This window comes from Stegastes partitus, unplaced genomic scaffold (assembly GCF_000690725.1).
Source record: "Stegastes partitus isolate 25-593 unplaced genomic scaffold, Stegastes_partitus-1.0.2 Scaffold7, whole genome shotgun sequence".
NCBI classification, from domain to species: Eukaryota; Metazoa; Chordata; class Actinopteri; family Pomacentridae; genus Stegastes; species Stegastes partitus.
In genome coordinates this window covers 116,677-144,444 of record NW_007577738.1, presented here as the reverse complement: position 1 = coordinate 144,444, position 27,768 = coordinate 116,677, and the positions used below count along the sequence as shown (strand labels likewise).

At 48.5% G+C, this 27,768-nt stretch overlaps 1 protein-coding gene across 2 annotated transcripts in view; it reads left to right on the top strand.

Moving 5' to 3' along the window:
* The window catches only part of bcor (BCL6 corepressor), a 35,066-nt gene continuing 7,298 nt past the window's right edge, over nucleotides 1–27,768 (top strand). Inside the window, exons 1-9 of one of the 2 annotated variants that reach the window (XM_008281616.1) lie at nucleotides 1–775; nucleotides 9,891–9,972; nucleotides 10,209–13,400; nucleotides 14,916–14,972; nucleotides 15,523–15,688; nucleotides 17,322–17,663; nucleotides 18,786–19,061; nucleotides 20,541–20,878; nucleotides 23,070–23,381. In XM_008281616.1, coding sequence (XP_008279838.1) covers nucleotides 9,970–9,972; nucleotides 10,209–13,400; nucleotides 14,916–14,972; nucleotides 15,523–15,688; nucleotides 17,322–17,663; nucleotides 18,786–19,061; nucleotides 20,541–20,878; nucleotides 23,070–23,381 — 4,686 coding nt within the window. In that variant the 5' untranslated portion in view covers nucleotides 1–775; nucleotides 9,891–9,969. The remainder of the gene's footprint in view (nucleotides 776–9,890; nucleotides 9,973–10,208; nucleotides 13,401–14,915; nucleotides 14,973–15,522; nucleotides 15,689–17,321; nucleotides 17,664–18,785; nucleotides 19,062–20,540; nucleotides 20,879–23,069; nucleotides 23,382–27,768) is intronic. The other variant, XM_008281624.1, reaches the window with a different exon arrangement.

The window sequence follows — 27,768 nt, the reverse complement described above, 5'->3', positions numbered from 1 at the left end:
CCATTCTGTGCGGCACTCCCCGTACAGCTCCGTGCGTCCTCGGTGCGAACCGAGGGCTCCGACCGGGCTGTTGTCTGCGATTCTCGAAGAAAACGCGGGACGTTAGAAAAAAGCTTCACGGAATAACCTTCAGCAAACCTTCTCACACACAGAATCCGCTGTTGGAGAGGACATGGAGTGACGGAGAGCGGGAGAAAGGGGCTTTTTCCGAGGACGGCGTGCTCCGCTGAAACCCAACATGGCGCTGCTGCGAGGTACGGCCGAGCTGAATTAATTTCTCCGCGAATCCGCCGACCTCGCCACCTGTATCCTTTGGGGGGCCCGGGCCAAACGGCGCATTGCTCTCCGACTTAAAGGACCTGAACGGATTTTCTTTTGTGGATTTCTCTGTATCCCGGCGTTTGTTTTTCCTCGGCGCAGGATCTTTTTGTTGCTTTATGGAAACCCAAGTGACATTTTCAGCAGCAAAAAGTCCGTTTGAAATATAGGGTAATGGATGAGAGTTGTATGTAGACAATAGAATAAAGACCAAGAGCTTTATATGTGAGACTTGTTTTGTTTTGAGACAAGTGGATAACCTGTTAGACACTTTTAGTTGTTTTTTTTTTTTTTTTTTCCCTTTGGCCGGGATCGTCTGTCTCCAGCAGACAGGACCGTAACCGGGCTCGTCTACGTACGCACGGATCGCTGCCCTCCTAGTTAACTTGGCAAAACAGGAAAAAAGACGTGAGTTGGGGCGCACGGACCACGGCTGGAACTTGCACCAATTAACCAGGTGAGCCAATCAATGGAGAATCAAAATGTATTTGCATTAACATGTGTCTTTGGCTCTGTGAAATCCCCTGCGTGAGGACAGAAAAACGTGCCGCGCTCTGTTTTTAATAGTGCTGTAGCGGCCAAGATGGTTTAAATGATCCCAGTGTTTTCATGTGGTGTGTTTTTAATCAAAAACAGTCTTCTTGTGAGGTTGAATCTGAACGCGATAGTCCGGTGTTGTGCGCGGAGACAGGGAGAGGATCGGCCACTTCTAAGAATAGCGCATAGGGTGGTCTTTGTGCGTTTCGGCGGGGCAGTGGCATGTGGTTGATAAATAACAAACGCGCACACACACGCACAATGATCCGACCGTGAGTTTGGCCTTTTTAACAACTGTCCTGTCCCCCGGACGGAGGTGAAAAGGACGAGTCTCGGAGATTAGCGAACTTGAAAGTGGCGCCGTCCTAGACGGTGAATATTCAGGCTTTTCGCACCCTGTTGTGTGACGGGAGAGTGTGAGTGCCTGTGGGGCGAAGGGTGGGAGTGTGTATGTACGCGTGCGCGTGCGCGCACACGGAGCTTCTGCGCTAAACAAGGTTACGGAATCCAGCCTCGCCCTGCCAAAGGGAAGCGAGCGGTGCTGCTCCGTTTATACACAGTTCAGTTCAGTTGGAGGGCATCCCCGCGGTGTGTGTGCGTGACAGCTGAGTGTGTATTCGTGGGGGAGGTGTGCGTGTGGGGGCTTTGTTTGGACAGAGTGGACGTTGATCAGTCGTCTCATCAGTCCAAAAGGTAGTGTTGGAGGAAAGGTGTGGGGGGTTGGGGAGGAGACGGGACGCGGGACTGCACCGCTCACCTTCCTGTCGAGTTGATGGAAACCGCTCTGGCTTTGTGCCATCGCTCTTTCTCACTCTTTCTCCACACACACAAACACACACGCCGTGGCTTGCAGGTGTTTTCGGATATGACTTTGCTCTACACGGTGTTGTCTTCCACTCTTGCACGCAGTCTTGCTGCGCGATCGTCTTTGCATTGCAGGGAAATATTCTTTGCGCACAGAGGATCGATGTAGCGCCAGTTAGGACCCCCCCTCCCCTCCCCTTCCTCTCCGCGGAGCTCCGATGCGCGCTGCTCTCTTGTCGGGAGAGTGTTCAAGCCAGACTCTTTGATAATATTAAAATACTTTCCAACCTGACGCGTACTACTGTCACCGTGGCGTTTCATAGTTTGGCCAGCTTTGGTTCGCTTCACTTTTAACGCAATGTACAAATTTATACTCTGCCCACTTTAAAATCTTTATTTTTTTCACTTTTCAGTCATCTAATCTCTGCACTATTGTGGCAGACGGCAATCAGGATGAGCCGCTTCTTATAAAGTTGCTGTTTAATTGAAATAAGTGCTGCAAGGCGAGTTGGACGCGATCCAAACGGAATCGTGTTACCTAACGATTCTTTAAAGCTCCTTTGCGGGCTGCGCAGTTTCACGAGCAGCAAAACGGCATTTAACCGAGATATGCTTTTTTTTTTTTTTTCCTTGAGACGACTTCGTCTAGACCGCAGGAAAACGGCCTCACATCGGCGGAGTTTCCCCTCCCGTGCCGCCTCTGCCTGCTGCCTGTCCTGGAGCCACACAGGCACTAATTAGGGGACGCTCTCTTAGGACGATCGATGTGCCTCATATTGGCTGGCTCCAGCTCATTGACGAGCTTAGTGAGGGAAGCAGCTACTAAAAGACCACTTCAGCCTCGGCAGCCAATCCGTGCGGGAGATACGGGAAAGAATCGCTCATAACGCAAACGTCTGCTCGGCTGAGTGCGCAAAGGCAGGTTGCGGGAGGAAGGAGGGGGGAGCAGAAACTCGTGTTGGGACCTTTGGAAGGAACGGAGTAGGGGATTAACTGGTGGGGGGTGGAGGCTACTTCAGAGGGCTTTGATGGAGAATAAAAGCGAAGTTGTGTTTAAATTAAACGTCGGCCTTAATTGGTACGGCAAGGTAAAGGAAGTGAGGAAGGGATAAACACGTGGAGATGTGGAAATTTGGATGCACATGTGAGGATTAGGAGCGGTCATCCATAAGAACTTGTAATTATTTACGAAACGGAATAGATAAATGAGGCTACAGTGGTCCACATTTTTGACGTTGTGGTGGAAATAATGATGCATTAAGTCGTGGCCTCAGGTTTTCTTGTCATTTCTAGTTGCTTGAGGATTTCTCTCCCAAAAAATACAAGTGGATTTCATGCATTACGCAGCCACATTGGAATAATCCGGCCTTCAAACATCACCCTGTTTGCTTCTTTTTTTTCTGAATAAACCACAAACTTTAATGACTGCTAAGTCTGATCTCTCAGTAATATAGTCTGTTCCCCGTGTGGCATGTTACGGAAGCCTAAAACAAATACTTCACATTTTGTGTGGGCCGAGTTTATTTATAGTGTACCCCGTCGGACTGTTTTGCGCATCATTTTTCCGCTGCGCGCTCTGAAGCCAGTGTGGGACTGATCTGTTTTCCAGGTGTTGGAACACAGATGGGGGAGGGCTGCTTACCATAGATTTGCCATACTGATTTTTCTCTCCTTCCCTGACAGGACTTCACACTTCTTCCGCAAACAGTGTTTTATTGCCCATTAGTTAGCCAAAATGCGCTTCAGCGGGGCCCCCTCAAGCAAAATAGGATTTCATTTGGTGCTAATTTTATTCATTAGAAATAATCTCTAATTAGAAATGCGCAAAGAAAAACGGTGTGGGCTAATCACTTTCACCTCTGTCAACCTCACCTCCCCAAGTGCAGACAAGCCAGTTCAAATAAACACTATAGGTTCTAAATCTGCGGAGGTGCGAATGGATGTTTTACGCATTAAAGGCATCCGAGAAGCCACGCTTTTTTTATTTTTTTTTTGGAGCACGCTGTGGAGAAATTCACAGTTTCAGGGATTCAAAAGTTCACCTGGAGGCAGCACCAGTCTTCGGGGCCTGGTGGGGCTCATTGTCATGCTGAGTGATGTGTGACAGTGGATGTGTCAGCGTGGCGCTCCGTGGGGCGCCTGGAGGATCTGCGAAAGGGACAAACCGCGCCGCCTCCATTTTAAACCCATTAACCTCCAGTTTGTCCGCTTTTTCTAATCTGGAATCAATAGGGACCACGCGGGGAATATTACGCACAGAGAGCGAGAGCGTGTCAATACAATCACGGGGCCACTTTTGCCGATCAAACCTAATGTGTTCGGGGGAAGTAGTCAAGGAGGAATATTCGTCAAAAGCTATCCCCGTGTTCTGTTTTATATCCAGACAGAAGGCACAAGGGCTGTCTCATTGTTGTCGCGCTTGTTTTTTTTTTTTTTTTTTTCCCTTCCCTTTTTGTCTCACTCACGCCTGGATATAAAACAACAGTCTCGTCGCTGCCGGCGCTGCGCTCGCTGCTGCTGAGGCGAGATGCGTGTGAACAAAAGCGGAGGCACGGCAGAGAGCCGAGGAGAGATCGGTTTTCCAGGCGCTGCGCAGCTCCCGGAGGAGACGTCACGGTTTGATTGAAGCTATGCTCCGTGCTGGCCTCCCGGGACCTCGCGATGAAACGGGAGAGCCCCCCTTCCTCCCTCCTTCCCTCCCTCCCTTTCCACCCGCCTCTCTCCCTCCCTCTCTCTCCCTTTTCTCTCTGAGCGCTCCACTAAGCTTTTTGTTTCGACGAGGTCTGGAGCGCACGGGTCACTTCCCTGCAGAGATGTGTCGGCCCCCCCAGTACTGTTTCACCCGCGCGGAGACGGTCAGGACGGAGCCACATCACATTATTCTCTTCTTCAGCAGCTGTCTGGCATATTAAAACCGATGTTCCTGCAGCCGATTACGCACGGTTTAAGTTGTTTTTTTTCCCTTCTAAGTTCTCGGAGTTTTGCTCGATAACCGTGTCTCCAAACGGAACATTTGGCTGGATTTACTGATAAAACGCCACATCCAGTGACTTAACGCGATATGAACGCACAATTAAAACCTCGCTCTGATTGCGCTTAGTTTACTGACCTCGCTCTGGCCTATCGGAAGATTGATTTGGCAGCAGAGTAATGATGACACACCTCCCTCCCTCCTCCGAGCCTCTGCAGGCACAGTCTTGATCAAGCCTCCTCGTTTGTTTTTAGACATCGGTGCCTCGGGCATCGCTGACGAAATCCCACAGACTCTTGGCAGTGCAGCAGGGTAGCAGAGATAGGAGTTTATTACAGCAATAGCCTTCAAAGCAGGAATGCGTTATCTGCTGTCTGGATGGCACGTCACTGAGTTCGTGTTGGCTGCAAAGTTTCTGACCTCGAGTTGGGGATCCTCGCAACTAAACACCTAAAGTACATTATAGTGGAAAAACCATTATTCTTTTAATGTATGAGACAACTCACATTCATATCCTGCTTCTGTCCTGCCTGTGTGACGCATCGTCTAACTTTAGCGTTGAAAAGTACTCCTAAAAGAGATTATTATTTATTTGGGGTCATATGAAAGTGGATCATGTGTTTTTCATCACACAAAAGCAGAGCCAGCATTTTTTTTTTCCTTCTCTCCTCCAGAAACGTCAAGAAAGCTCCGGTAAACGACTCGTGCATGCGCATCTCTATTACAATCGGGTCCTTTGGTGGCATAAAGGGCCATTTAGTCCTCATTTGGCCCGGGATGAATAGAGCCAGTTCAGCAGCCGCCGCCCGGGCCCTAGTGACAGCACGGGTTGGGGGTTGGGGAAGGAGGGGGGTGGGGGGTGGTGGTGGCGCTCACAATGTCGCCGTTGTTGACGGCCGTGTTGCCGAGGGGGGGAATTGAACCGTGCACCGACTTGCATGCGGCTGTGCAGCGGCCCGGGAGGACGCAGGGGCCCCTTGTTTACAACTCGGTCGCTAATAATGTGACAGCTGAAGAGACGCCGCCATCTCCTTCCAGCTCCAGCAGCAGCAGCGCAGCTTTCGCTCTCTCTCGCTCCCTCTCTCTATCTCCAGCGTTTATCTCCCCCATCTCTCTCCTCTCTGTTGAGCTACAATCAGGAACAGCATGTCAACTTTCCATAAGACTGCGCTGAGCCTCCGCTGACATGATCAATTGGACCATTTGGCACGCGTTGGCCTGATAATCAATAACAATTAAAATTGGGCTCGTCTGTCTCGCCTTTTCCTCATTATGATGCTGGGCGTTAATGTTGCCTGAGGCTGTGCATAGTTTGTAGCCGGGCTGTAGTTTTTCTGCCGCTCGCTCCTCGTGTGTTTTCTCAGATTTGCTCCCGCTGATTTCTGTTTTGTTCACCGGCTGCGTGCGCAAAAAAAATTCCTCTCGTTTTGAGCGCACAAACACTTACACGCACACACACACTCACACACACACATACGCACACAGCGTCCGTGTGCAATGGTGTGTGTGTCTGTGTGCGCGCCCGCATTTAATCCGTGTTTATCCCCACCCCACCCCCGTCGCTGCGGAGATTATCCTGCGTCATACTGCATTTTTTTAGAGCTGATCGGAGCTCTGCGCTTCAGAGAGCTTGGCAAAGCTCCAGGGACAAAGAGCGAGAGGGCGCCCATACACTCCCGTCACACAGCGAGACCCACATTCCCGCTTTCCCCGCTATTCTAGACGCGAAAACGTGACTAAATCACACAGACGGTGCGGTCTTTGTGCATAATCCACGTCCTGAGTTTCTTTTAGTGTGCCCCTGCGCTCCTAGCTGGTCATTTATCAACTTGTGAAAAAGGAGACGAAGCTGCTAAATGGTGACATTAAACCAGCTCCACCAGCAGCAGCACATACAGAGATATAACCTACATATTAGGCTATTGGTATGCACGCAACCGCTGCGCTGCACGGGGAGTAGAGAGGCCTCAGCCCGGAGGAAACGATGAGCGGTGCCGGTGTTTGTTCTGGTGCGTATAGCGACGGGTCACGGAGAGTTCAAGTCGCTGTCATCAGAAACAGGAAACAAAAGGGAAGAGAGGGAGAAGCGAGTTTGTTTTTCCTCCCTTTCTTCTCTTCGTCTTTTTATCAGTCTATCATTCTGTCCTTGTTTACTCCTCCTGCGCGGAGACAATGCCGAAATAGGCTGCAGGGGCTGAGCCAGGTTCCGTCTAAAAAACACCCGGTGGTTTTCTGTTTAATGGTGCGAGTCGGGGCTGCGCTCCAGCGGTCTGCTTTATAAACGCAGCACACCGGCCGCTGCGCTCTCTCTCCCTCTGTCTCCCTCCCTCTCTCTCTCCCCCCTCCTCTCCCCCCTGCCTGCTGCTGCTGCCGCCGCTGCTGCCGACCAGCGTGATGGATTGGACGGCCGTCGGGAGTTGTTTGTTGCGCAAACTATTCTTAGCAGCGGGGATGGGCGTCAACACAGCGCCTTTTTCCTCCTTTCCTATCTCCCGTTTCGCTCTTTCTCTCTCTCGCTCGCTTTCTCTCGCCGTCCTTCCACTCATGGTGCGATATTATGTTAGGTTTCTTCCCAGAAAATTCTCAGACACCACTTGGCTTCATCTGACATTTGATATCCTGTAGGCCTAAATGGAAACTCTTATTGATGTGATGTTAGCTGAGCTCCAAATCGTCTCCACTTAAAATATCAGCAATACCATAAAAGCATTATTGCGCATCTATTTTTCTTTCTTTCTTTTCTTCTTCTTAATTTAATACCAGTTTAGTAAGCTGCAAACTCTGGATGAGAGGAACTCCCTCTCGTGCGTTTTGGCGCACTGACTTTTACAGGCGTCCAGTTTTATTCCCAGCGGGTTCGTGGCCATTGGCCCCGGTGGAGTCTCACATCTTATCTTGACGACAATAAATTTCATGGAAAAGACAGGTGCCGCTGTGCAAATACTCAGTGTGGGTGAAGTAATAGTCACAAGACACCACACTTTTGATGTTGTTGCTGACTTGAACGAGAGCAGATAATTTCCGTTCTAAGTCGTTTCCCAGCTGTGTTTTTGTTTTCTTTCCGGAGACGCAACGAGGATTTGGGCTAAATTTATTCCAGAGACAAATATTTCACTATGTTGGCAGTTGCGTTTGTGTTTATGTTGTGCAGAAATGTCCATAAAGTCGCGCATATCTGCTTCTGAGTGAGGCTTAATCCTTCGCTATCGTGTTGCTGTCTCGTTGAGCGCAGACTTTTCAGTGCAAGGGCAGCCGCCGTGTGTGTGCGCAAACCACTCTCACTTGGTTGGCGTGTGAGACAGAGAAATGGTGCGTGTGACGCTCCAGGAAATGCAGGAACGGGGAGTGATGTGATTTCTCAACGTCGTCTGTGTGAACTGGTGAAACGCACACACGGAGACGAGCACACGTTCGCACACTGTTGCGCTTTTACGCACACCGTTTCGGTTCCCTTGTTGAAGCAAGACGGGCCGCGGGGAAGCTGTAGCTGGATCTGGTGGGGGTGGGGGGGCTGTGGGGGGATGGGACAGGGAGAAGCCGTGTCGAGGGGCCCACAGCAGGCTGATTAATGTGCCCCGGGTCACGGCAATAAAAGTGGCGTGCCAGCGCCTCGGCAGCGAGGCGCAGAGGCGTTTCTCTGCAATGATCGAGGAGCCGAGTTTCTCTGCTGCTCTCAGCACCGCAAAGCTTCACTTTTTCTATTTAAAGCCACTTCTCTCTCACTGTCTCCCACCTCATTCCTGTAGTTACTGGCTCTACTAACAGGCCTGCCTCGCAGAAATGTCCAAACCAAAAGAGTAATCAAGTCATCATTCAAACTTTAAATATATCCTTTTGAATAAAATCTGCTAAGTGTAGCAATATTCTCACCTTCCCTTTTTGTTGTTTCATCTGAGGATTTTGAAAAAGCTTCCGAAATTAGGCTTACTCTGTTAGTGTTAAGATCCTACTTGACTCAGTGGCCCATAAATGTTGAGTGATTTCTCCATTTTGCTGTTTGAACAAATAGATTTATGAATACAAAAAGTGTGTGGTTTGTTACAGTGTCCCACTTAGTCAGAAATGCACAAGCAAGTTATTTCCCCTGCTCTTACAATGAAGATATGTATACTATAAGCTCACAGCATAATGTAAATACAAATTGGAAATTTTCAAAAACAAAAGTTTCCTCTCACCACAGTTGAAATTTGTTTTTAAATCTGCATTATCAGCATCCAGTCAATAGAAGCACCTGATTAGCAACCAACTGTTGAATTTGTTGTTTCATAAACTGTTGCAGTAATGAACAATAGGCAACTATTGTCTTGTAACTTATTGCACATTTCCTTCATGTAAAATAACAACTGTGTTATGCCCTAGAACTTTTAAGAAATTCATATGTACACTAAACATTGACAGTTCAAAGGGTATTTCACGCACAAAGGGATCTTTGCGTTTTGTTTGTTTGCTTATTGTCATTAACTGTGTGACTTTCAAAGAACAATTTCAAAGAAACACCATTTTCACTTCCATAGTCGAGCTACTTTCTTTAATCTTTATACCTGCCCTTTATGTTTTCAAACTCAATCTGTGGTTTATTGTAAATTTCACGTGGTTGTCTTGTTTTCTTTTGCATGCTATAGTGTGTGCGCGTTCTAGTGTGAGTGTTTGTTGATCTGTGGCCCTGTGTTGGCGGGTGGTAAATGGTCTCCCACCGAAGTGGTCCGCGATGCATAATCTTACCTCGCTCTGCTGGCTGAGGCAGCCGAGAAGAGCAGGTCAAAGAGGGCGCAGGAAAAGCCAGTGTGTGAGGAACGTGACTGAAAAGATGTAGCCCCATAGTGCACGTCTAGCCCTTGGGGTGGGCAGGTTGGGGTAATGGGAATGAAGGGGGGGAAGTGGGAGGAAGGGTGAAGGGGTGTTGACGAATGGGAGGAGAGACGGGGGAGCCCACACAGTACTTTAATCTCCAGTGAGTACTTCAGTGGACTGTGCCATTATGTGTTTCTTCTTTGTGTTTTTACCCTGCTGTCTCATTTTACTTACACATCTCGGCACTACACCTAATTTCTATATAACAATGTTGCATACGTAGGTATATTATTTAGATCTGTGGTCAAGTATGTGCAGCACTCTTTTAGAGACTTTAGTCACTGACAGTTTTACCTCGTCAAACATTTTTTGGCACTGGGATTGCAACAAAGCTGAGGTGTGTGTCTGAATGTGTGTGTATGTGACAGAGCCAAGACACTGACTGCTAACTGTTTGCTCATCTCCACAGGGCAACATCTGTTCGTGATGTCGATGCTGAGGCACAAACCAACCTGGAACTAAGACAAGGGAACCACATCACACAAAACATGGCAAGTCCCCGTGCTCGTCCTAAGCACAGATTTTTCTCTCTCATGGTTTACATAAGTCACTATTATTTGGATAGACATTTGGTCTATTTTTTGCTATTTGCATGCACAGAAGTAATCTCAAACACTCTGAAATTATTATTTTTTGCTCTGTTTAGTGGTCATTGTTTTGTATTTTGCATAAATTTTTTTGAGGGATCTTCAATGCTAATAGACACATTGTCCTCACATTGCGGCAGGTGGATGCAAGGTTGACGCCCCTGGCAGCAATGGGGCTGGACCGAGGCACTCTGATACATGATGGTCTTCGTCTGCATAGTGGTGTTGTGTACCCAGGAATCAGAGCACTACCAGCGGAGAAGAGCCGGGAGACACCCACCCTCCCGCTCACTTATAACAGGGATGGTCTCCCAGAACTCATCTACAAGCCTGATGGCCCTCTGGACAGTCGTAAGCCCACAAATGGATATCTCGGCCTTTACAAGGGCACACATCCAAGTCTCCACAAGCCTGTGCTGGTTCCTGGAGCTGGAAATGAAGGTCTGGGCTTGGAACGCAGAGTAGGGCCTGGAGAAAAGGCATCTGAACTGGGCTTGGCAACTGCTGGTGGCAGCTACCTCCGCATGCCGTGGCTCAGCCCTTACCCTGAAGCAAGCATGTATCCCTTCATGGACACATCCAAGTACGCAGCTCTAAACATGTACAAAGCGTCCTTGCTCAGCCAAACCAACCCCTATCTTCCCCAGCACCTGCCCTACCCGACTCTGTGTGGAGCCCAGGGGGGCAATGTTACCTCTGCTGCAGCTGCCTCTGCTGCTGAGAGGCTCTACTATATGCCTCCCTATCCTCCCTCTCCCATCTCTTCTCCCCTGGTGGCACCCCCTATGAGGATTCCTGCAGTCACAGTGGCCCCCACATCACTGGTGCACTGCCAAGATAAGGGGCTTGGTGTTGCACCTCAATTTGCACAGCAGCTTCACCAACCTTCCCCTCATCCTCAGCACCATCAGGCTGCTATAGACAGGGACCGGTCCCCAAGCAGGAGCAACAGACCAAGCAGACCTCCTTCTAGGAAGAGTTCAAGCACCAACAATAATACCAGTAGTACTAGCACTAGTGGCACCAGTGGTGGGAATAATAATAGTATACCTACTGATTCTTCTCCTCACATGTCTTCTCGCCTCCCTCAACCTCCCCCTCCTCCTGCTCTTCTCGACAATTCACTGGATCTACAAAGACCAGTTGCCAGGATAGGACAACCATCCACATCCTCTTCTTCTTCAGTATCTGCCTCATCCTCATCCACGCAGTCCATTCCTCATCCTTTCTCTGTCAGCAGCATGGCATCAGAGCAGCCCTCTCCTGCCCGACCCAGCCCCCACAAAAACAGGCAAAGAGAAGGGGCCTCCGAGCACAGAAGTGTAGGAGTCGAGAGAAGACCCAGCAGGTCCCCTTCTAAAGTAAATTTTGAGAGGCCAGCTCACCAACCCCAAGCAACCAAAGACTCAGCAGAGAAGCCCTTGGATTTGTCTGGGAGAATGCTGGAGTTTGGACTACCTTCTAGTGGATTTCCAGTTAAGATGGACCCTATGGCATCAGGTGCACGTTACGGACTTCCTCCAAGCCGAGAGCTCCTAAAGGAAAACTTGTCCCTTTCTCCTTCCTCTCATCCTCACTCTGTGGTTAGCAGCACTTCTTCAAAGGTCTCAGACAGGCCAGAGATGATCAGCACTTTACACTCCTCCTGGGTTGTACCGAGCCCATCTCCCTCACACACACAGCACACACCAGGCTTGCCCCCCTCTCCAAGGCCCAACACAGACCTGGGTCTTTCACAAGCCAAAGGCTCTTCACCCTCTGTCATCAAAAACAAGAGTCTGGAGAGAGTACTCCCTCAACAACGTAGCTCATCCTGTCCACGGATAGGAGAGCCTAACCATAATGTTTCCACCACTCAACACTCTGGCTCCTCTTTGGTCAGCTCCAGGGCTCTTTCTCCCAAACCTAATGGTGAGTGGGTCAAACACAGCCCCAGCCAATCAGATCATCCACAAGTTGCAGGCCACCACAGAGAGGGAACAGAGAAGTCCTCCCAGACCACTAAGAGAGGTGAAACAACTCCAGATGTGTCATCATACAAGAGGCCTTGTTTAGAGAATGGTCACCCTCCTAGCCATCTTTACCTTCCTCAAAGTGATTATTTGAACCACAGCTTGGCTTATGCCAACAGATACTTACACTACCCCATCCCTGAAGGCATGGCGCTACACTCTGTGCCAATAGGAGGGAAAGGCCCTGTCTACCCTCACCCAGTATTGCTGGGCAGCAGCAGCCTTTACCCAACCCACTTGGCAGCAAAACACCCTTTACCCTACCACAATCTCCCAGCTGGTCCTGCAGGGGAGTACCTCACTTATAACTCACAGGAGATGGTCCATCCCTTGATGCAGACACACTCTGACAAGCTGCCAGAAAGGGCAGATGCAACATTGAAACCCCGGGGACAGGAGAAATCCCGGGGAGCTGTCGAAGAATGTGGGAGTCACAGAGATCACAACACTGGGAAAGAGACAGGCGAGGGAAATCAGATGAAGCCTGATAAGGAGGCGGGAGCACAAGGACATGGTGGAAGTCATAGCAAAACCCCCTCTTCCTCTGCAACATCCAGAGAAAAGATTGTCTGCATTGACCTTGTACACTCAGACACAGATATTGAGTCTGCCCCAACAGTCCACAAACAGCCCTCTGCTGAGACAAGCACCAAGGTTAACCAAAATGAATGTTGTCATAGTAACCAAAATCTGACAAAGACTGACTATGAGCCAAAACACCAACACCACCTTCCCAATCCTTATCCGATCCCCTCTGGACAGAGCCCCAACCTAAAGCCCAACCACACTGACAGACAGCCAGAAATTTCCTTTGGAAAAACAAAGGTTCTCCAGGACACAGGCTGCCCTGGGGTGACATCCAGCACATCCCCAACTTCACCAGGGCAGGCTGTTCAAGCAGAAGAGAGCTCTGAGGAGCAGAGCCCCAGCCCAGACCCTGGAGACCAAGACCAGAGCACCCTGCGCTGTGCCCGCACATCAGGGGAGCGCAGCTCTGGTAAGGACAAAAGCGACAGGGACAACCAAGCTCCTCGTCTTATACAACACTGCGCAGATGTGGTGAAGGATTCAGACCATGAAAAAATGAGCGACAGAGAGACTGAAAAGGAAAACAGTATTGTTGACCTAGGGGAGTCTCAAGGAGAAGGGGATGACGAAGAAGAAGATGGTTGCCAGAATTCATCTAAAGGCTCTCGTAGATCCAGTCTGGCCAAAAGGATTGCTAACTCCTCAGGCTACGTCGGTGACCGTTTTAAATGTGTCACCACTGAGCTGTATGCTGACTCCAGCAAGCTGAGCCGTGAACAGAGAGCTCTGCAGGTAAGGCCAGCAACATTTGTGTGAGTGAGTGTGCGTGTGTGCTTGTGTGTGTTTGTGTGTGTATATAATTATATATATTTACAGTACATGATATATTGGACTAAAGTTGGTGGTGGGCTGGAGAGAGGTCATTATGACCAGCCTTTTTTTTTTTTTAATGCAGACATTTCAAACATACTTTCAATTCTAACATCCACACAGGAATAAACCTCCCATGGGCCACTGTCTTTATTCCCTTGCTGCAATATTCAGAACTGCCTGTGGAACAAACCCTGCATGAATTTGGCATACTGCATTTACAACACAGTACCGAGTAATACAAGTGCTGTCATGCTACTGTCCTGGCCATAGGTCTGATCTTCCCTTTAGTTTATCATTGTCTTAGTGAGTTGGTACAAGGCCAGTTGAGGCCCTCTTTCAGGGGTGGGCAGTTCAAAGGTTAACCAGGGCTGCCATCTCTGTATGTTGATTAGTGAGCAGCCATTGTAAAGGTTATTTCTGTGCGTGCGTGTTTGTGTGTCCGTACGTGCTTGTCCTTGTGTGACTGCCTTGGGGCTAAAGCATGTGTTAGCGCTGACTATGCTATAGAGATATATACAGTAGTTTCCGAGCATGACTGTGGCACCCTCACAGTTCACACTGCCTTTGGCTATGCTTAACCCCAAGGTTAGGGGCAGTGGAGGGCTTGCAGTGTGCTTAACAACCAACAGCTGCCCTCTTCGGGGTTCCTCTAAGGCTTTCTGCATGCCCCCCGTTCGCCAGTCACTATCCTCCCCCAACCCACCTCCCTCTGATGGCCTGTGCTGCCCTGCCTGGTTGCTGTCCAAGGTCATATTTCTCCTCACCCCATTGGCTCAAAGACCCTCTCTCCTAACACACATCACATGACGTCTACAAACACACATGCGAAAACATCACTTACACATGGCTATCATTCAGTGTCACTCATGTACACACACAGAGCATTTTAAACTGCCATCTCTGGGGTTCCTTACTTTCAATGTTCAGCATAGAAACACAAAGAAACCTTATTCTATATTATCCACAGGCTCAGAGGCAGATATGGTTTAATAGGTTGCACATGTCTGTCTATGTTGTGAATGCACCCCAGAAAACTGTGGTTTTGTCTCTGTCTTGCTTGTCAATGCGCAGCTGCAACACAAAGCTATCAAACACTGTATTTCTGGACATGTAAAAATCACATGTGAACTTTTTGGGTCTAAAAAAAACCCAAAACAGACAGTTAAAACTGAATACGTGTTATCAATTCCGTTATATATATTTTTTTGATTCACTCTTGTCAAATTAGGCACTCATGCAGTTCAGAAATTATTTGATAGTTTTGATGCAGTGTTAATTGACCTGTTGAGTCACTTTAATTTGATTGTGTTATTTTGTGGGATTGTGGCTGCCTATTGTGTGTAAAGAAACATGTGGAGAAACATAACATAAATTCATTAAAAAAAAGATGAAATGCTGGACAGATATATTGAGCCCCCCATTCTAATTGCTTAGATGGAAGTCATATCACGAGAGGGGAGTAATATAAGTCAACCTGCAGCTAACTGGGAGGTCAGTTCTTTACATTTCTTATCACATCTGCCTCTGATGGGCTCTGTCTCCTTTGTACTCTGTATCGCTGCACACTCCTTGTTTTTCCCCACTCCCTTATTTCCTCTTTTTCATCTCCTCTCTCTGCCTCAGGGCTTAGATGTATATGTTTCCTAGCCATGTTTATGTTTCAGGAAGGGAGATGCCAGGACTTTAAGCCCCAGAGCGCATGGACTCACAGTGGCTGCAGTAGTCTAACCTGTGTCTTGATGCCATGCTTGTGATTTATCTGTCTTCCTTTTTTTTTTTTGTTTTTTTGTTTTTGTCCTGTGTGTGTGTGTGTGTGTGTATGTATGTACGTGCGTGTGTGTGGGTTTAATTTCTTTGGCATTTTCTTTTATTTTAAGACAATGTGATTTTCTTTTTTTTTTTTTTTCTGATGCAATTTTTTTGCTTCTGTAGCTGTTGAGGCCAGATTGAGGCTTAGAGAGGTGTGTGTGCGGCGTGGGCAGATGATGAGTGGTTTTCATGGGTTTTCTCTGCATTTTTGTGTGTGTGTGTGTACGCACAGCGGGCGATGATGCGGTTCTCGGAGCTGGAGCTGAAGGAGAAGGAGGGCGGCGGTGTGTGTGTGTCTGCCCCGGCAGCGGCAGCAGGACGGGAGCTGGCAGACGGCCAGCGCAGAGAGCGAGCGCTGGAGCACTGCCAACACACCACCAGGCAGGGAGAGAGGGAGGGTGAGTAACCCAGCACCGCACACACTCGTGAGGCACGCTCGCACACACAACACAACACATGCAGACGCTCGGCAAATGAACACTCAAAAAAAAAAAAAAAAAAAGGGACACACACAAACAATAGGTGCACACTCGCTCACATGCACTTGCAGCAAATGCTGAGGCAAGACCGGGTCACTCTATAAAAAGACACACACACACACACACACACACACACACGCATGCATGCACACACTCTTACACAAGCTCGGCAGCGCAAGCCAATGAGCGAGCGAGGGAGACGGAGAGAGGGGAGTTTTATTTTCAAGAAGCCTTTTGTGCTTATCTGCGCAGGGAGAGACGATGGAAAGGGAGGGCAAGGGGAGAAGGAGGGGCAGAGATTGCGTGAGTGAGGGAGAGAGTGAAAGCAGAGGGGGGGAGTCAGTCAGTGGGTGAGAGCGGATGGGAGAGCGCAACGGAAAGAGAGGGGGGTAGTTACATTGGCTGGGAGCCCAGCTGTGTGTTGGAGCGAGGCCGCGGCTGACGTGTGAGCCTAATTATGGCATGGAGGGAGACGGAGGAGTGGGGGAGCAACGGGAGGAGGGGAGGGGGGGGGATAGAGTCACGCTCTGTGTGAGAAGGGCGTGGTGCGGTCAAGCCATGGGGGAGGACAGAGAAAGAGAGGGGGGGAGGCGAGGCGGGATGGGAGTCGCCGTTGCACAGCGCAGGATGTTTTCTTGCCTCTCCACGCTGGAAGTGTGAGCGGCTGCACTGAACCATCAGGCCGCTGGCTCGGCTCACATCAGATTAAAAAGTCTTTACCCCATCAAAGTTTTACTGCCTGTCTTTAAAGCAGAATAAAAGCTGGCTGGTGTTTAAGAGGCATTCTCCCTCTGTCAATCCCCCTCCTCGTCTCGCTCCCGCCCCTTGTTTCCCTGCTCGCTTTCTGTCTGTCTGTCTGGCTTGCGGTCGGTCTGTCTGTCTCCCTTTCATCTTCTTTCACTCATTTTGATTCTGCCCTTTGAGCCCCCCTTGTTCCTATTGTTGTGTGTGTGTGTGTTTTTTTAAATCCGACTACCGCAGTCCCTGAATTACGCGAACCCCAAATAATCACTTGAGTCGGTGATCATCTGTCCACTTGTAGATTTATTGTGCGCCGCACAGAGGAGACTACAGCGAACTGAGCCGGTCTCGAGGTCAACCGAAGTTATAACAGAAAACATAAATACGATATAGGTTTCCCCAAAGTGCCATTATCACCAGATTCTCACCTCCTGTCACGAGCTGCATCACAACGATGTGTGGGATCATCTTCGCGGGCTGTTGTTTGCATTCGAACCTCGTACAAATCTTTGTTTTCAGCACGTCTTGTGATTTGGATGTTTGGATGAGGCTGACAGAATAGCTCACACATCTTTATCAAAGCCTCTTTTTAAAATTCACATACTGACCACCTAGTTCCTGAGCTGCAAGATCTGACTGACCCTTGTGGCCCTTTTTTATATGCATGTCTCATCAGTACAGTTTATTAGCATGGTTTTTGCATCACATTTTAGCTTGTACGAGCGTGTCTTTTAAATATATGTGAACACAGTGAAAATACCTGTTTGGACATGCACTTGATTATAATTCCTCCATTGTCCTTCTCTCTCAGGTGTCCGGCCGCCCTATACAAACAACAGGGTTCCAGTCCTCCAGAGGTGTGGGGGCCTGAGAGAGCCTTTGTCCCCAGGCCACGGAGTCCAAGATGGGGCCAGAGGTGTCAGCCAAGGAGGGCTAAAGGACGGAGCCAGGAAGGCGTTAAGAGAGTCCGAAGAAAATCATTGTATGCCACCCACTTTGACACCATCAAAAGGGTACCTTGAGGAGAAGGTCAACCCCGGCTTTGGACCCACCAGGAAACGCCCACTCTGCCTCAAGACTGAGCAACAAGACGCAGAGAGGGAGGAAGAAGAGAGGGTGTCCCTGCCAGAGAAAAGAGCCAAGCTCACTACGGGTGAGAATTTCAGAAACATGCCTTGTCACTCACATAACCCACCCCCCCACAACGATTCCTCAAATCATCTCCTTCCTCTGTTCCTCTGCTTTCCATGCATCTCTAGAATTCTGCCTGCTTCTTTTCCCTTCGTTCTGTGATGCCGAGCCCCGTCTCATCCCTTGTTCCTTTAAAAAAAAAAAAAAAAAAAAATCTTCCTATTCCTTTTGTCGCTTCCCCCTTCCCAATCAATTCCACGTTAAACCCGCTTCATCACAACCCTCACTCTTCCTCCCCCTTCCCGCTCTCTGTCCCATGTTTCGCTCTGTGTGGCAGCCAGCTCTGAGAAGTGTTTAATCCTGCCTTTGAGCGGAGTGCGAGGAGAGAAACGAGGAAGAGGGACAGCCATTCTCTCTCTCTTCTTTCAGCTCTGCCGTTCCTCCGCTGTGCTTACCCACCCTCTTCAAAGCTGCTCTTTTCTTCTCTTTTCATCTCCTTTCTTTTTTCCCTCATCTGTTTGGGTTTCCTTTTTTTCTGGCATGCGGTATCGTGCTCGCTCTCCTCGGCACTGGCAGACAAGTCAAATACCCGTCCCCTGTGAATTTCAGGGGGGAGAACCCTCCCTCTGCTTCCCCGGTCTTTATTGCTTTGTTTCTCCAGCCGATTCTTGACTTCTCTCCCCTTTTTACTCCTCAATCTGTCTGTTTTACATCCTGCTCCCTGCCTCTCTTGCCTGGGTGTGTGTGTTAAATGTACGGCTTAGATGGGGTTTTACCAGCCGTAAGAATGTAGTGATTAATGACCTTTGTTCTTTGTGTTCTGTGGTTTGCGTGTCAGTATGTATGTGCATACAGTAGATGTGAGAATGGCTTTGAAATGTTGAAAACCTTTTGTTCAAATGTGCACTCAGTGACACTTGGAAGAAAAACTGTTATGGTTTAAATTGCCCGCAATGCCTTTCTAAAGTCATCTAGTGGGTTTTTAGCAACTTTTACAAGACCAAGTGAGAAAAATCTAATTTCTCATATAATCTTTCAAGTGAGGTTCAAACTTAAAAACCATAAAACCTATTGCAATTCATGTCTTTCGTGGCACTACAGCACCATGTGAGAACACACATTACAAGTTCTGCGCTGTCTGCAGATGAGCGTGACCAGGCCAGTCACGACGATGACGATGACGAGGAGGTGCGGAAGCTCAAAGTCTGCATCGAGCTCAAGGGACTGCGACTCAGCAAGCCTGCCGCCGGTGCCACTTCACCCGACGGGATCCAGATCAAACAGGAGAGGCCGTGGCCACAGCCCCGACTGCTGAACCCGCTCCAGAGTGTACGGGATCGCAAGATCAGGCCGAGCGAGCCCGAGGACAGAGCGGCGGCGCAGATCAACAGGAAATGGGTCTGCGAGAAGCTGCCTAATGGTAAGAGTGAACCACCAGCCGTACAAACCGCTGCCTATTCCGAGTTCAGCTAGGGTAACGGAAATCTATCTTTGGCTCACGTTTCGCTTTCTTGTTGAGCAGACTGACTTTAGGGGATTTCCCGAGAGCCGTCAGGGAGGGGGCAGAGGAAATGAGGTAGGGGATCCTTCCTGTTGCCGGGGTAAAGGCTAGAGAGAATCAGAAAAGCGGACCCGGGGACCAAAAGCTAAAATGCGAGCCACCCCTCCAACCCCCTGTGGTTTCGGGGCTTTTTGTTCAGCTGGTCTGCAGCAGGCTCTGTGAGGCCGATGAAAGAGCGAATGAGGGAAGTGGCTGGTGGAGATATGCGTGGGCAGGTGTAGTGTGACTAATGTGTGATCAATGATTTCTCTTTTTCTTTCTTTTTTTTTTTTTCCTCTCAAGACCAGTCACAGGGAAAGAGTGGACGGGGGATTTGTTAGGGGCTGTGTGTTGGGGGGGGTCTTATTAAAACCAGGGCTTTCCCTTATTCATGTGCCCAAACTGAGGCTGAGGGTGGCTCAGAGGAAGAGGACCGAATAAAAGAGCAGGAGAGAGATTAAAGGAAGTGAATAAAGCAGGGGAGATTTTGGGTTTACATTTTCTACAGAAACCACAGGCCTTGATTGGCCACTGATTTTTTTATTTTATTTTTTTTTTCCGCTTTCACCTTTTTAGATAACATCACCCTGGCAACAGCTGTGTTTTACAATGAATGTGGTTCTTCCACTTTGTGGCTGTCAGGGCTGTGGTCCTTCCTTTTACTTCCATTTTTGTTCCGAACACCGCTAATCACATAAAGCACATTCATATCCGTCTGTTAAGAATCTCATATTCTTAAAGGCTCTTTCGGCAGTGAGGGATTACATAGAAAGTACTTTTCTATTCAAGTATCAGCAAGATGTATAGTTTCACTTTACTTTTTTGTTTGCAGCCTGGAATTGATTGAACGGACTTTAAAACTTTTTTTTTTTGTTCCGAAAGTTGCATTGTAGCACAAATGAAACCTAGACTACCTTCCAGAGAAGACAGAAATGATCTTTAGCAGTAAATGTATTTCCAATAAGCTATTAAGCAGCATTTTGACATTGTGAATTCAAGGGCAGGTTTTTATTATTTGTGTAAATATGTAGTATAAGAAGCTGAAAACAGACAGTGCCACATTTGTTTAAGGAGATTACTCCTAGCAGTGTCCTTGCTGCTGTGAGTAAGTGCACACTAGTCACTATAGGGGTGTTTATGCAAGCCGGCGCTGTGCGTGCAAGTGTATGTGTGCGCTTTTTTTTTCTTTTTTTTTTTTTTTTCCTGGGCGAGCAGGCATGCTGTGCTCCCAGACAGCTCTGTGTGCTCATTAATAAACCAACAGAGGGTGAGAGATGGCCTTGCAATACCTTCCTATCCTCCCTTTTCCACTCAGCTCGGCTCACTCTGCCTCTCTCTTTTCCTCTCCTCCTGCTCCAGGAGTAGCTGCTGCTGCTGCTGCTGCTGCTGCTGCTGCTTCCCTTCCCCCCGGCCAGCTGAAGGACAGAGCGCACCCGCCGAACCCCTTCTCAGGTGACCGTGGCCTCAAGGAGCCCAGGAGGGGCCCCCCCTCTCCGGCCCCGGAGCCGTCCGCGGGAGGCACCCCTCCCCTCAAGCCCCGTCGCCATAGTGACACGGACAAGCCCAAGGGCAAGCGGCCGTGCAAGACCAAACACACCAGCCAGAGGGAGCGAGAGCGGGAGAAAAGGAAGGAGGCCACACCTAGCAGCCCGGGCCAGCGCTGCGTGGCCGATCTGGGAACAGCTGAAGATGACAAGGTGAGCGCTGATAGGGTGTCTGGCTGCGATACAGGCGTCTGGATGTTTGCAGCAGCGGAGTCTGTTTCAGTATGCCTGTCGGCGCCTCTGATTATGCAGCTGGGGAAGGGAGGGAGGGACAGAGGAAGGAAGTATGTTTACAATGTTTAGAGGGCTGCTGGAGCTTTGACCTCCCCGTGCCCTTAGCGACTCCCTGCGGAGGCCCTGCGTGCATGTGTGTTTGTCTCCGGCCTTAATTGTCGAACGTGTGTCATCTGCGCTGTTTTTGTGTAGGTGAGTGCCAGGGGCGTGAGTGTCTGCGTGCTTTGTGAGCATTCCTGACAACAAAACCCCGGAGCAATTACACGTCGGTCCCGAACACGAGGCTGCACACACACACACACACACACACACACACACACTGCCGCTGCACAGTGAGGAATGTGGCAGCTATGGTTGAGCATACGAAGCGCCCGAGTTCAAAAGAGGGAGGAAAAAAATGAGCATGGGGAAAAATTGAAGGGGGGGAAGAGAGAGAGAGAGAGAGAGAGAAAAAAGAAGGCTAGTCGTTTTCCGCCCGTGCTGCTCTCCTCCCCTGCTCCTCCTCAGCCTGACAGCTGCTTCGACATCGAATTCCACTGAGAGGGCACGCACTCTTCGCACAAACACACACACACACACACACACACACACACACACACAGTGCACGCAGGCAGGCAGGGAAGCAGGCAACTCCCTCTCTCGTGTGTTGCGCTCCGAGGGCTCTGTTGGTTTAGCGGTTAAAGAAAAGTGGCGTGCCAACCTGCAGTGTTTGGGGCGTGAACTCTTGGTGTGAAAAGCTGTGTGTGTGCGTGTGTGTGTTTTTGCTGTGATGCATCGTGTGTCTTCCAAACACAATAATCATACGTAAACACAGATGTTATAAATGAAATATCCATCTATATATATATCGGTAGTCTGCTAAAGAGGTGCTTTAAAAAAAGTCATGCCAGGATTAGATGGCGAATAGGAAGCTAGAAAACGTGAAGATATGATTCGTCTTGGTGGAATATTTTGTTCATATGGTAAGAGCAAGTGTCCAGCTGAGTTATATGGGCAGACAGGAGTTTAAAACCACACTTAAATCTTCTAGGGAAGTTTGTCAAAGGGAAAGGGGTCAGTCTCATGGTTTTGTATAAATCTTTCACCAGCGAGGCGCTTTCAAGGCCTCCACAGAATTATCTATGTTGGCCTTTCAGAGATACGGAGTCAGAATCAGTTTATTGCCAAGTAGGTTTTCACATACAAGGAATTTAATGTGCTGCAGAATTTTTGTTTAAAGAGGGATGCAATAGATTTAAGACAAAAGCAGGTGTTGCAAGTTAGTAAGATAAGATAAACTTTATTGATCCCTCATTGGGGAACGGAAATTGTCACAGCAGCTGGATACAAATGAAGCATAGGTATTATTTTTTTGTTGCACATGTCAGATCAGTGTGAAAAAAGAACACAAAATATAAGTAAGACGCCAGAAACACAACAAGAAAGTTGGAGCCGCTGTAACTTCCTGCCACTTGCACGGTGCATATGCACTGCAAGAGATAGCATTACAAGTCAAATGAATAGCACCTGAGGTAAATCCAGGACGTTTCAAATGATAAAAAGTCACAGAAATGTTTGTGCAGGATTGTGCGAAGCGCAGATTATTCACCTGTACAAATTGGCATAGCATATGGTGTAAGGCCTCTTTAGCGGGTGAAAGACAAACCTTCGCATGACAGAGCACACAGATAATGTATGATATATGCAGAACTAAGAACATGCCTACTATCAGCACTAGAATGTAGAATTTCCATCATATACTAAAGAGGTAGTTTAGAAAAGTAATGTAAGGATAAGACGGGAAGATGTTTTGGAGAGGGTGCACATCAAGGTTAAACAATGGAAAATATGATGAATCTTTATGGATTTTATTATGATTTGTTGTCTTGTGGTGAACAATAGGTGATTGTTACGTTTAAGTTTTTAATTGCAACGCCATTCTTTGTCAAGGAAAGAAATGTGCATGTTGCTGTGTGCCTGCATGTATGCGCCACTGGGCCTCCTCCTTTGTGTGTGCAAATTTGCGTAGTGTCATCCATGTGCCCTTGAGTGTTCGTATGTACGCGAGTGTCCCGTCTGCTTCATGGCAGCGGCTGTAACACTCTCTCCCTATCTCCCACTCTCTCCTCAGCTGAGTGAGCAGCGCGGCGCTCCGAGGAAGAGAGCCGCCTCTCCTAATCATTATCCCTGCTCTCCAGTCAAGCCTTGCTCCCCCACCGCGCTCTGTCCGCCCTCCCTGCAGCCCCAGGCGAACGGCAGAGCGCCGGGCGCTGCTCCACCGGAGGCGGCGGCGGCGGCGGCGTTGGCAGCGGCTGGCCTGCACCGGACCCCCCCTGCTGAGCCCTCCGTGGTGCGTCCGATCCCGCCGGAGGCTCGCCGGCTGATCGTGAACAAGAACGCTGGGGAGACTCTGCTCCAGAGAGCTGCGCGGCTGGGCTACGAGGTAATAGGCTGCGCTCCGAGTCAATCCTCCCTCCTTATCTCTTTTCTCCGTTCGCATTTTACACTCTTACACTTCGCCTCTTTTCCAAATCTTCACTCTCTCTCTTCTTAAATTGAGCTCATTTTCTCCCCCTCCGACTTTGTTCCTGTCTCTGACTCTGGCTTTCAGAATTCTTCAGATTCCTCCAAATGCATCTTCCTCTTTTTTAGCTCCTTCTTTTTGTATCATTTCCCTTCTATTTCTTCTTCACATGCTCCATCTATGTATGTATGTATGTATGTATATATATATTTTTATTTTTTGCTCCTCTTGCCTCGCTCCTCTCTCTTTCTCTCTCTCAGGTTTCCGCTCTCTCCCTCCCCCCTCTTTCCTCTCAGCGCTCTCTTTCTCTTCCTCTCTTTGTGACTCAGATTGTCGTTGGCACCCCTCCTCCTCCTCCTCCTCTTCATCCTCCTCCTCCTCCTCCTCCCTGCACATGCACACACACTCTGCTGCCTCCCCTCCTCTCGCCTCGCTCCGCTCTCACATCTCATTAATTTTCCGTGAGGCGAAGTGTGACACACAGACACACACACACACACGCACACACAACGCGCACACGGGCGCGCACAGGCAGCATGAGGGATCGGTGGGATCATTATACGGAGACTGATGCTCGCTGCCTCTCTCTAGCATCGGGAGTTTTTTTTCTTTTTCTTTCCTTCTTTGTGTGTAGCTGCCGATCATTCGCTCCCTAAACCAGAACCTCTCTCCTTTCTCTGCACATACAAGAAGCAGTTGTGTATTTTCCACCGAAAATCTCTCAACTCCCATCGCTCTGAAAGCTTTTTAATTAAAGTTGGATGGCCCGCTGTCTCCTTCCTACCGATCCCCCTCGTGTTTCTGTTCTCCCTTTCCTTCCGTCTTTGTTGACAGATTTTGCAAATTGATTTATTGATCCGAGTGGTTTTAATGTCACTTGCATGCGTCCACGTTGATCTTTTTTTTTTTTTTTAAATCATCAGCTGAGGCATCTTCACACAATATCTTTTGTTGCTCATTCATGAGTTGCTTTACGGTGGTGTGTGTGTGTGTGTTTGTTGGACACATTTATGATGATGAGGTGTGTGTCAGTGATTATGTGTGTGTGTGAATGGGAGAGTGTGAATGAGAGGTAAGCGCTGGGAGTATAATCGCGTTCTAATGGCCCTCTAATGTGCCGTGGTGACTGTGGTTAGCAGCGGCGGCGGCTGTTTTTCTCCCTGGCTCTCTCCTCTCGCACACACACAGGGTTGCAGCGCAGCAGCAGGGTTCAGTCAGCCGTGCTGGAGAGAAGCTGGCTCGTCTCTCTGATTTATGCGTCTCTCTCGAACGTTTTTTTTCCCTCCCTCTCCGCTGCTTTTTTTTTTTTTTTTTTTTTTAATGCATTCCCCCCTTCACATTTTTCCCTTCCTGCGCTCGGCGTGTGGAGAAGGGAAAGAAGGGGGAGGGAGGGAGGAGAAAACCTGAGACTACACAAACAAGGCGCTGACCGCTGCGCAAACAACACCCCCGCCTCCCCCCCCTTGCCTCCCTCTCTCTCTCTCTCTCTCTCTCTCTCTCTCCCCCCTCTCTCTCTCTCTCTCTCTCTCTCAGGAAGCTCGTCTCTCACTGCCTGTGTGTGATAAGCCTGGGGCAGGCCCCTGGGGCTCCCACACACACATAAACACACGCGTACACACACACACACAAGGACGTGCACGGAGACACACACACACACACACACACCAATTTATGCATACCGCCTCACACACACACACACACACACACAGACACACACACTTGCATACAAGCCTGTAGATGCACAGAGCGCTTGTCTCACGCTGGTGTTTTAGCGCCGCAAGCTCTGGGCTTATCACACACAGGCAGAGAGATATGAGGGTCTGCGAGACAGAGGCGCACACACCAACACGGCTCACATGCTGATTATGAGCGCGCAACCAAATACGCACAGAAAAGAGAGAGAGAGAGAAAAAAAACACCCATTCTGACCCAATAAGCACACGCACAAGGCATCCTGACGCGCTCCTCTCCATATGCTGCACAGAGAGACGGCTCTTCACACACCCACACAAACCTGCACATGCAAATTCAGGATCGCCTCATGCACACTTTGCAGGCGTCCTTCTTTTTTTTTTTTTTTTATTTCTTTTTTTTTTTTTTGCAGGATGCAGAATCACCTCAAGCACACATGCATGTAATTTAGCACACATGCACCCCGTCTCTGCGCTGTTAACGATGCCCGGCCGACACTGTGCATATTTCATGTTCATTTAGTTTTGCAATCCGTGCCTCTGCACATGAAAGCCCACTCTCTCTCTCGCTCGCTCGCTCGCTCTCCCTCTTCCTCCCTCCCTCACTCCCCTTTTATTCTCTCGCTCTCCCTCGTCTGCCTCACTCTCCGAGCATTTGAAATGGTAATGAGGAGAGATTCTGCGGATGTCTTCATCCCTCTCCCTCTCGTGCCGGGGCTCGGGGCCCCTCAGCTCTGCCCATTGAAAGCTCAGATAAAGGTGCAATCTGTCATTTATTCTCCTCCCATGAATCGCTTCTGATTTTTTTTTTTTGCTCCGCAAAATCCATGTATGATCTAAGCAAATAGAAAAAAACTGGGCCGCGTTTTAAGTGCCCAGTCGGACTAGCATCTGTGGTGGCAAAACTTGGAGCTGAAAGCGCTGTGATCAGTGGAGTTTCTGGTGGAGGTAACGTGAATCCACACTGACTTTAAAGTTCAACATTGGTGAACTTTGACTCACAGATTTTCACCTTTGACCGATGGCAGACAGACTCGACAGCGCAGACCTTTGAGGGAACTACACACCTATAGACAGTCCAAAATAGAGGTGGCTATCACAGGAGCGCCCCAAGAGTTTCATCCATAGTGCTTTTCTCAGCTACTGTTTTCACACAATTCACCATGTGATCTTAGAAAAACTTTGGACAATGGCGATACCATACATTTCCTTGAGTAACCCATTTTAAATTAAAGCTGGAGTAGGTAAAAATTTAGACAACATAAAATAAAATCTTTTTCCTCTTGTTTCTCTGCTCTGTGCGAGAGTCCAGCGGATTTTACATTTTTGGCAACAACACTGATTTTTTTCTTCCTTTTTAGAGCATTAAAAAATTAAAATATTGATATATTGGCCATTCCTTTTATACATAAACGTATATGTTAGCATAATATTAGGAAGGCGAAAAGATGATTTAACTTGTGTGTTTAACAAACGAGTTAGCAGCTTACCATAAAACACCGCTTGACTTCATGAACCATCTGTGATGTGACTCTGCTACATGTGCTGCAGACAGTGCTAGGAGTGCTGTAAAGAACAGAGTCAGAGCACCTCTGCTGGACAGTTGTATGGTGACACCAAGCTACTCTAAGTGTCTTTTTCTGCATTATGTTTAGACATCATAAATGTATGGGACAATAATATTGGCCACGTTAAATTTCGGTCCAGCTCTACTCTAATCCCCTCCCACCAGACGAACACATACCTCAAACATGGAAAGATAGTCAAGCCAAAAGCCAACATTCTTCGTGGCTTCATGTTGGATTTTAAGTCCTCCATCTAACCAATTGCGCCACCTTGTTATATTAGCTCATCTATGATTGGCTAAAAGCTCCTGTCATGTGCTACGTTTTCTAACACCTGAAAGTTGAGCAAAAAGAAGCCGGAGAAGTGCATTTTCGTCTCCGGTTGCAGTATGTTAAAAGGTTAATTTGGATTTTTGACCAATGATGCCAAAAAAAGCCCCGATACACTGCTTACTGGAGCTTTAGTGTTTAGTTAGCGCTTGATGTAGTAAGCATTCTAACTGATAAGTAGCAAACCATCCTGTTTGGTTGTAGCTGACTGGTACGATCACCATGTTGCATATATTAGCAGTTAGTTCGCTAACTACATGGCTGCCCATCCAGCCCCATGAGAAGCCACAACATCCAACTTTTACCAACTCATATCCACAAGGAACGTGACTGATTTTCTAAGTGAACTAAATGAGGGCCCATTGGAGCATTTGAATTGTGGCTGAGAACAGAGGCGTCGAATGTTATATATGAAAACAGGTGATTATTCCCTTTTTTGTCTTTAGTTTTAAACTGGCTAATGGCGTACGTGTGCCTCAGATTAATTAACTCTGTCTGAGATCCTCAGAGGCCACATTCCTGCGTTACCCCGGCACAGTCATTCAGCAGGCAGCCTCCTTCGCACATACACTCAATCATCCACACGTTGCACTTGTCTGAGCACGCAGCAACTTTACTGCTCAGGCTGTGGACTTCATCACGCAGGGGAAAATCACTCATGCATCATCTGCATGTGATAGGCGCTCATATGCGTACACGCACGCTTCTGCCGTGTGTGTG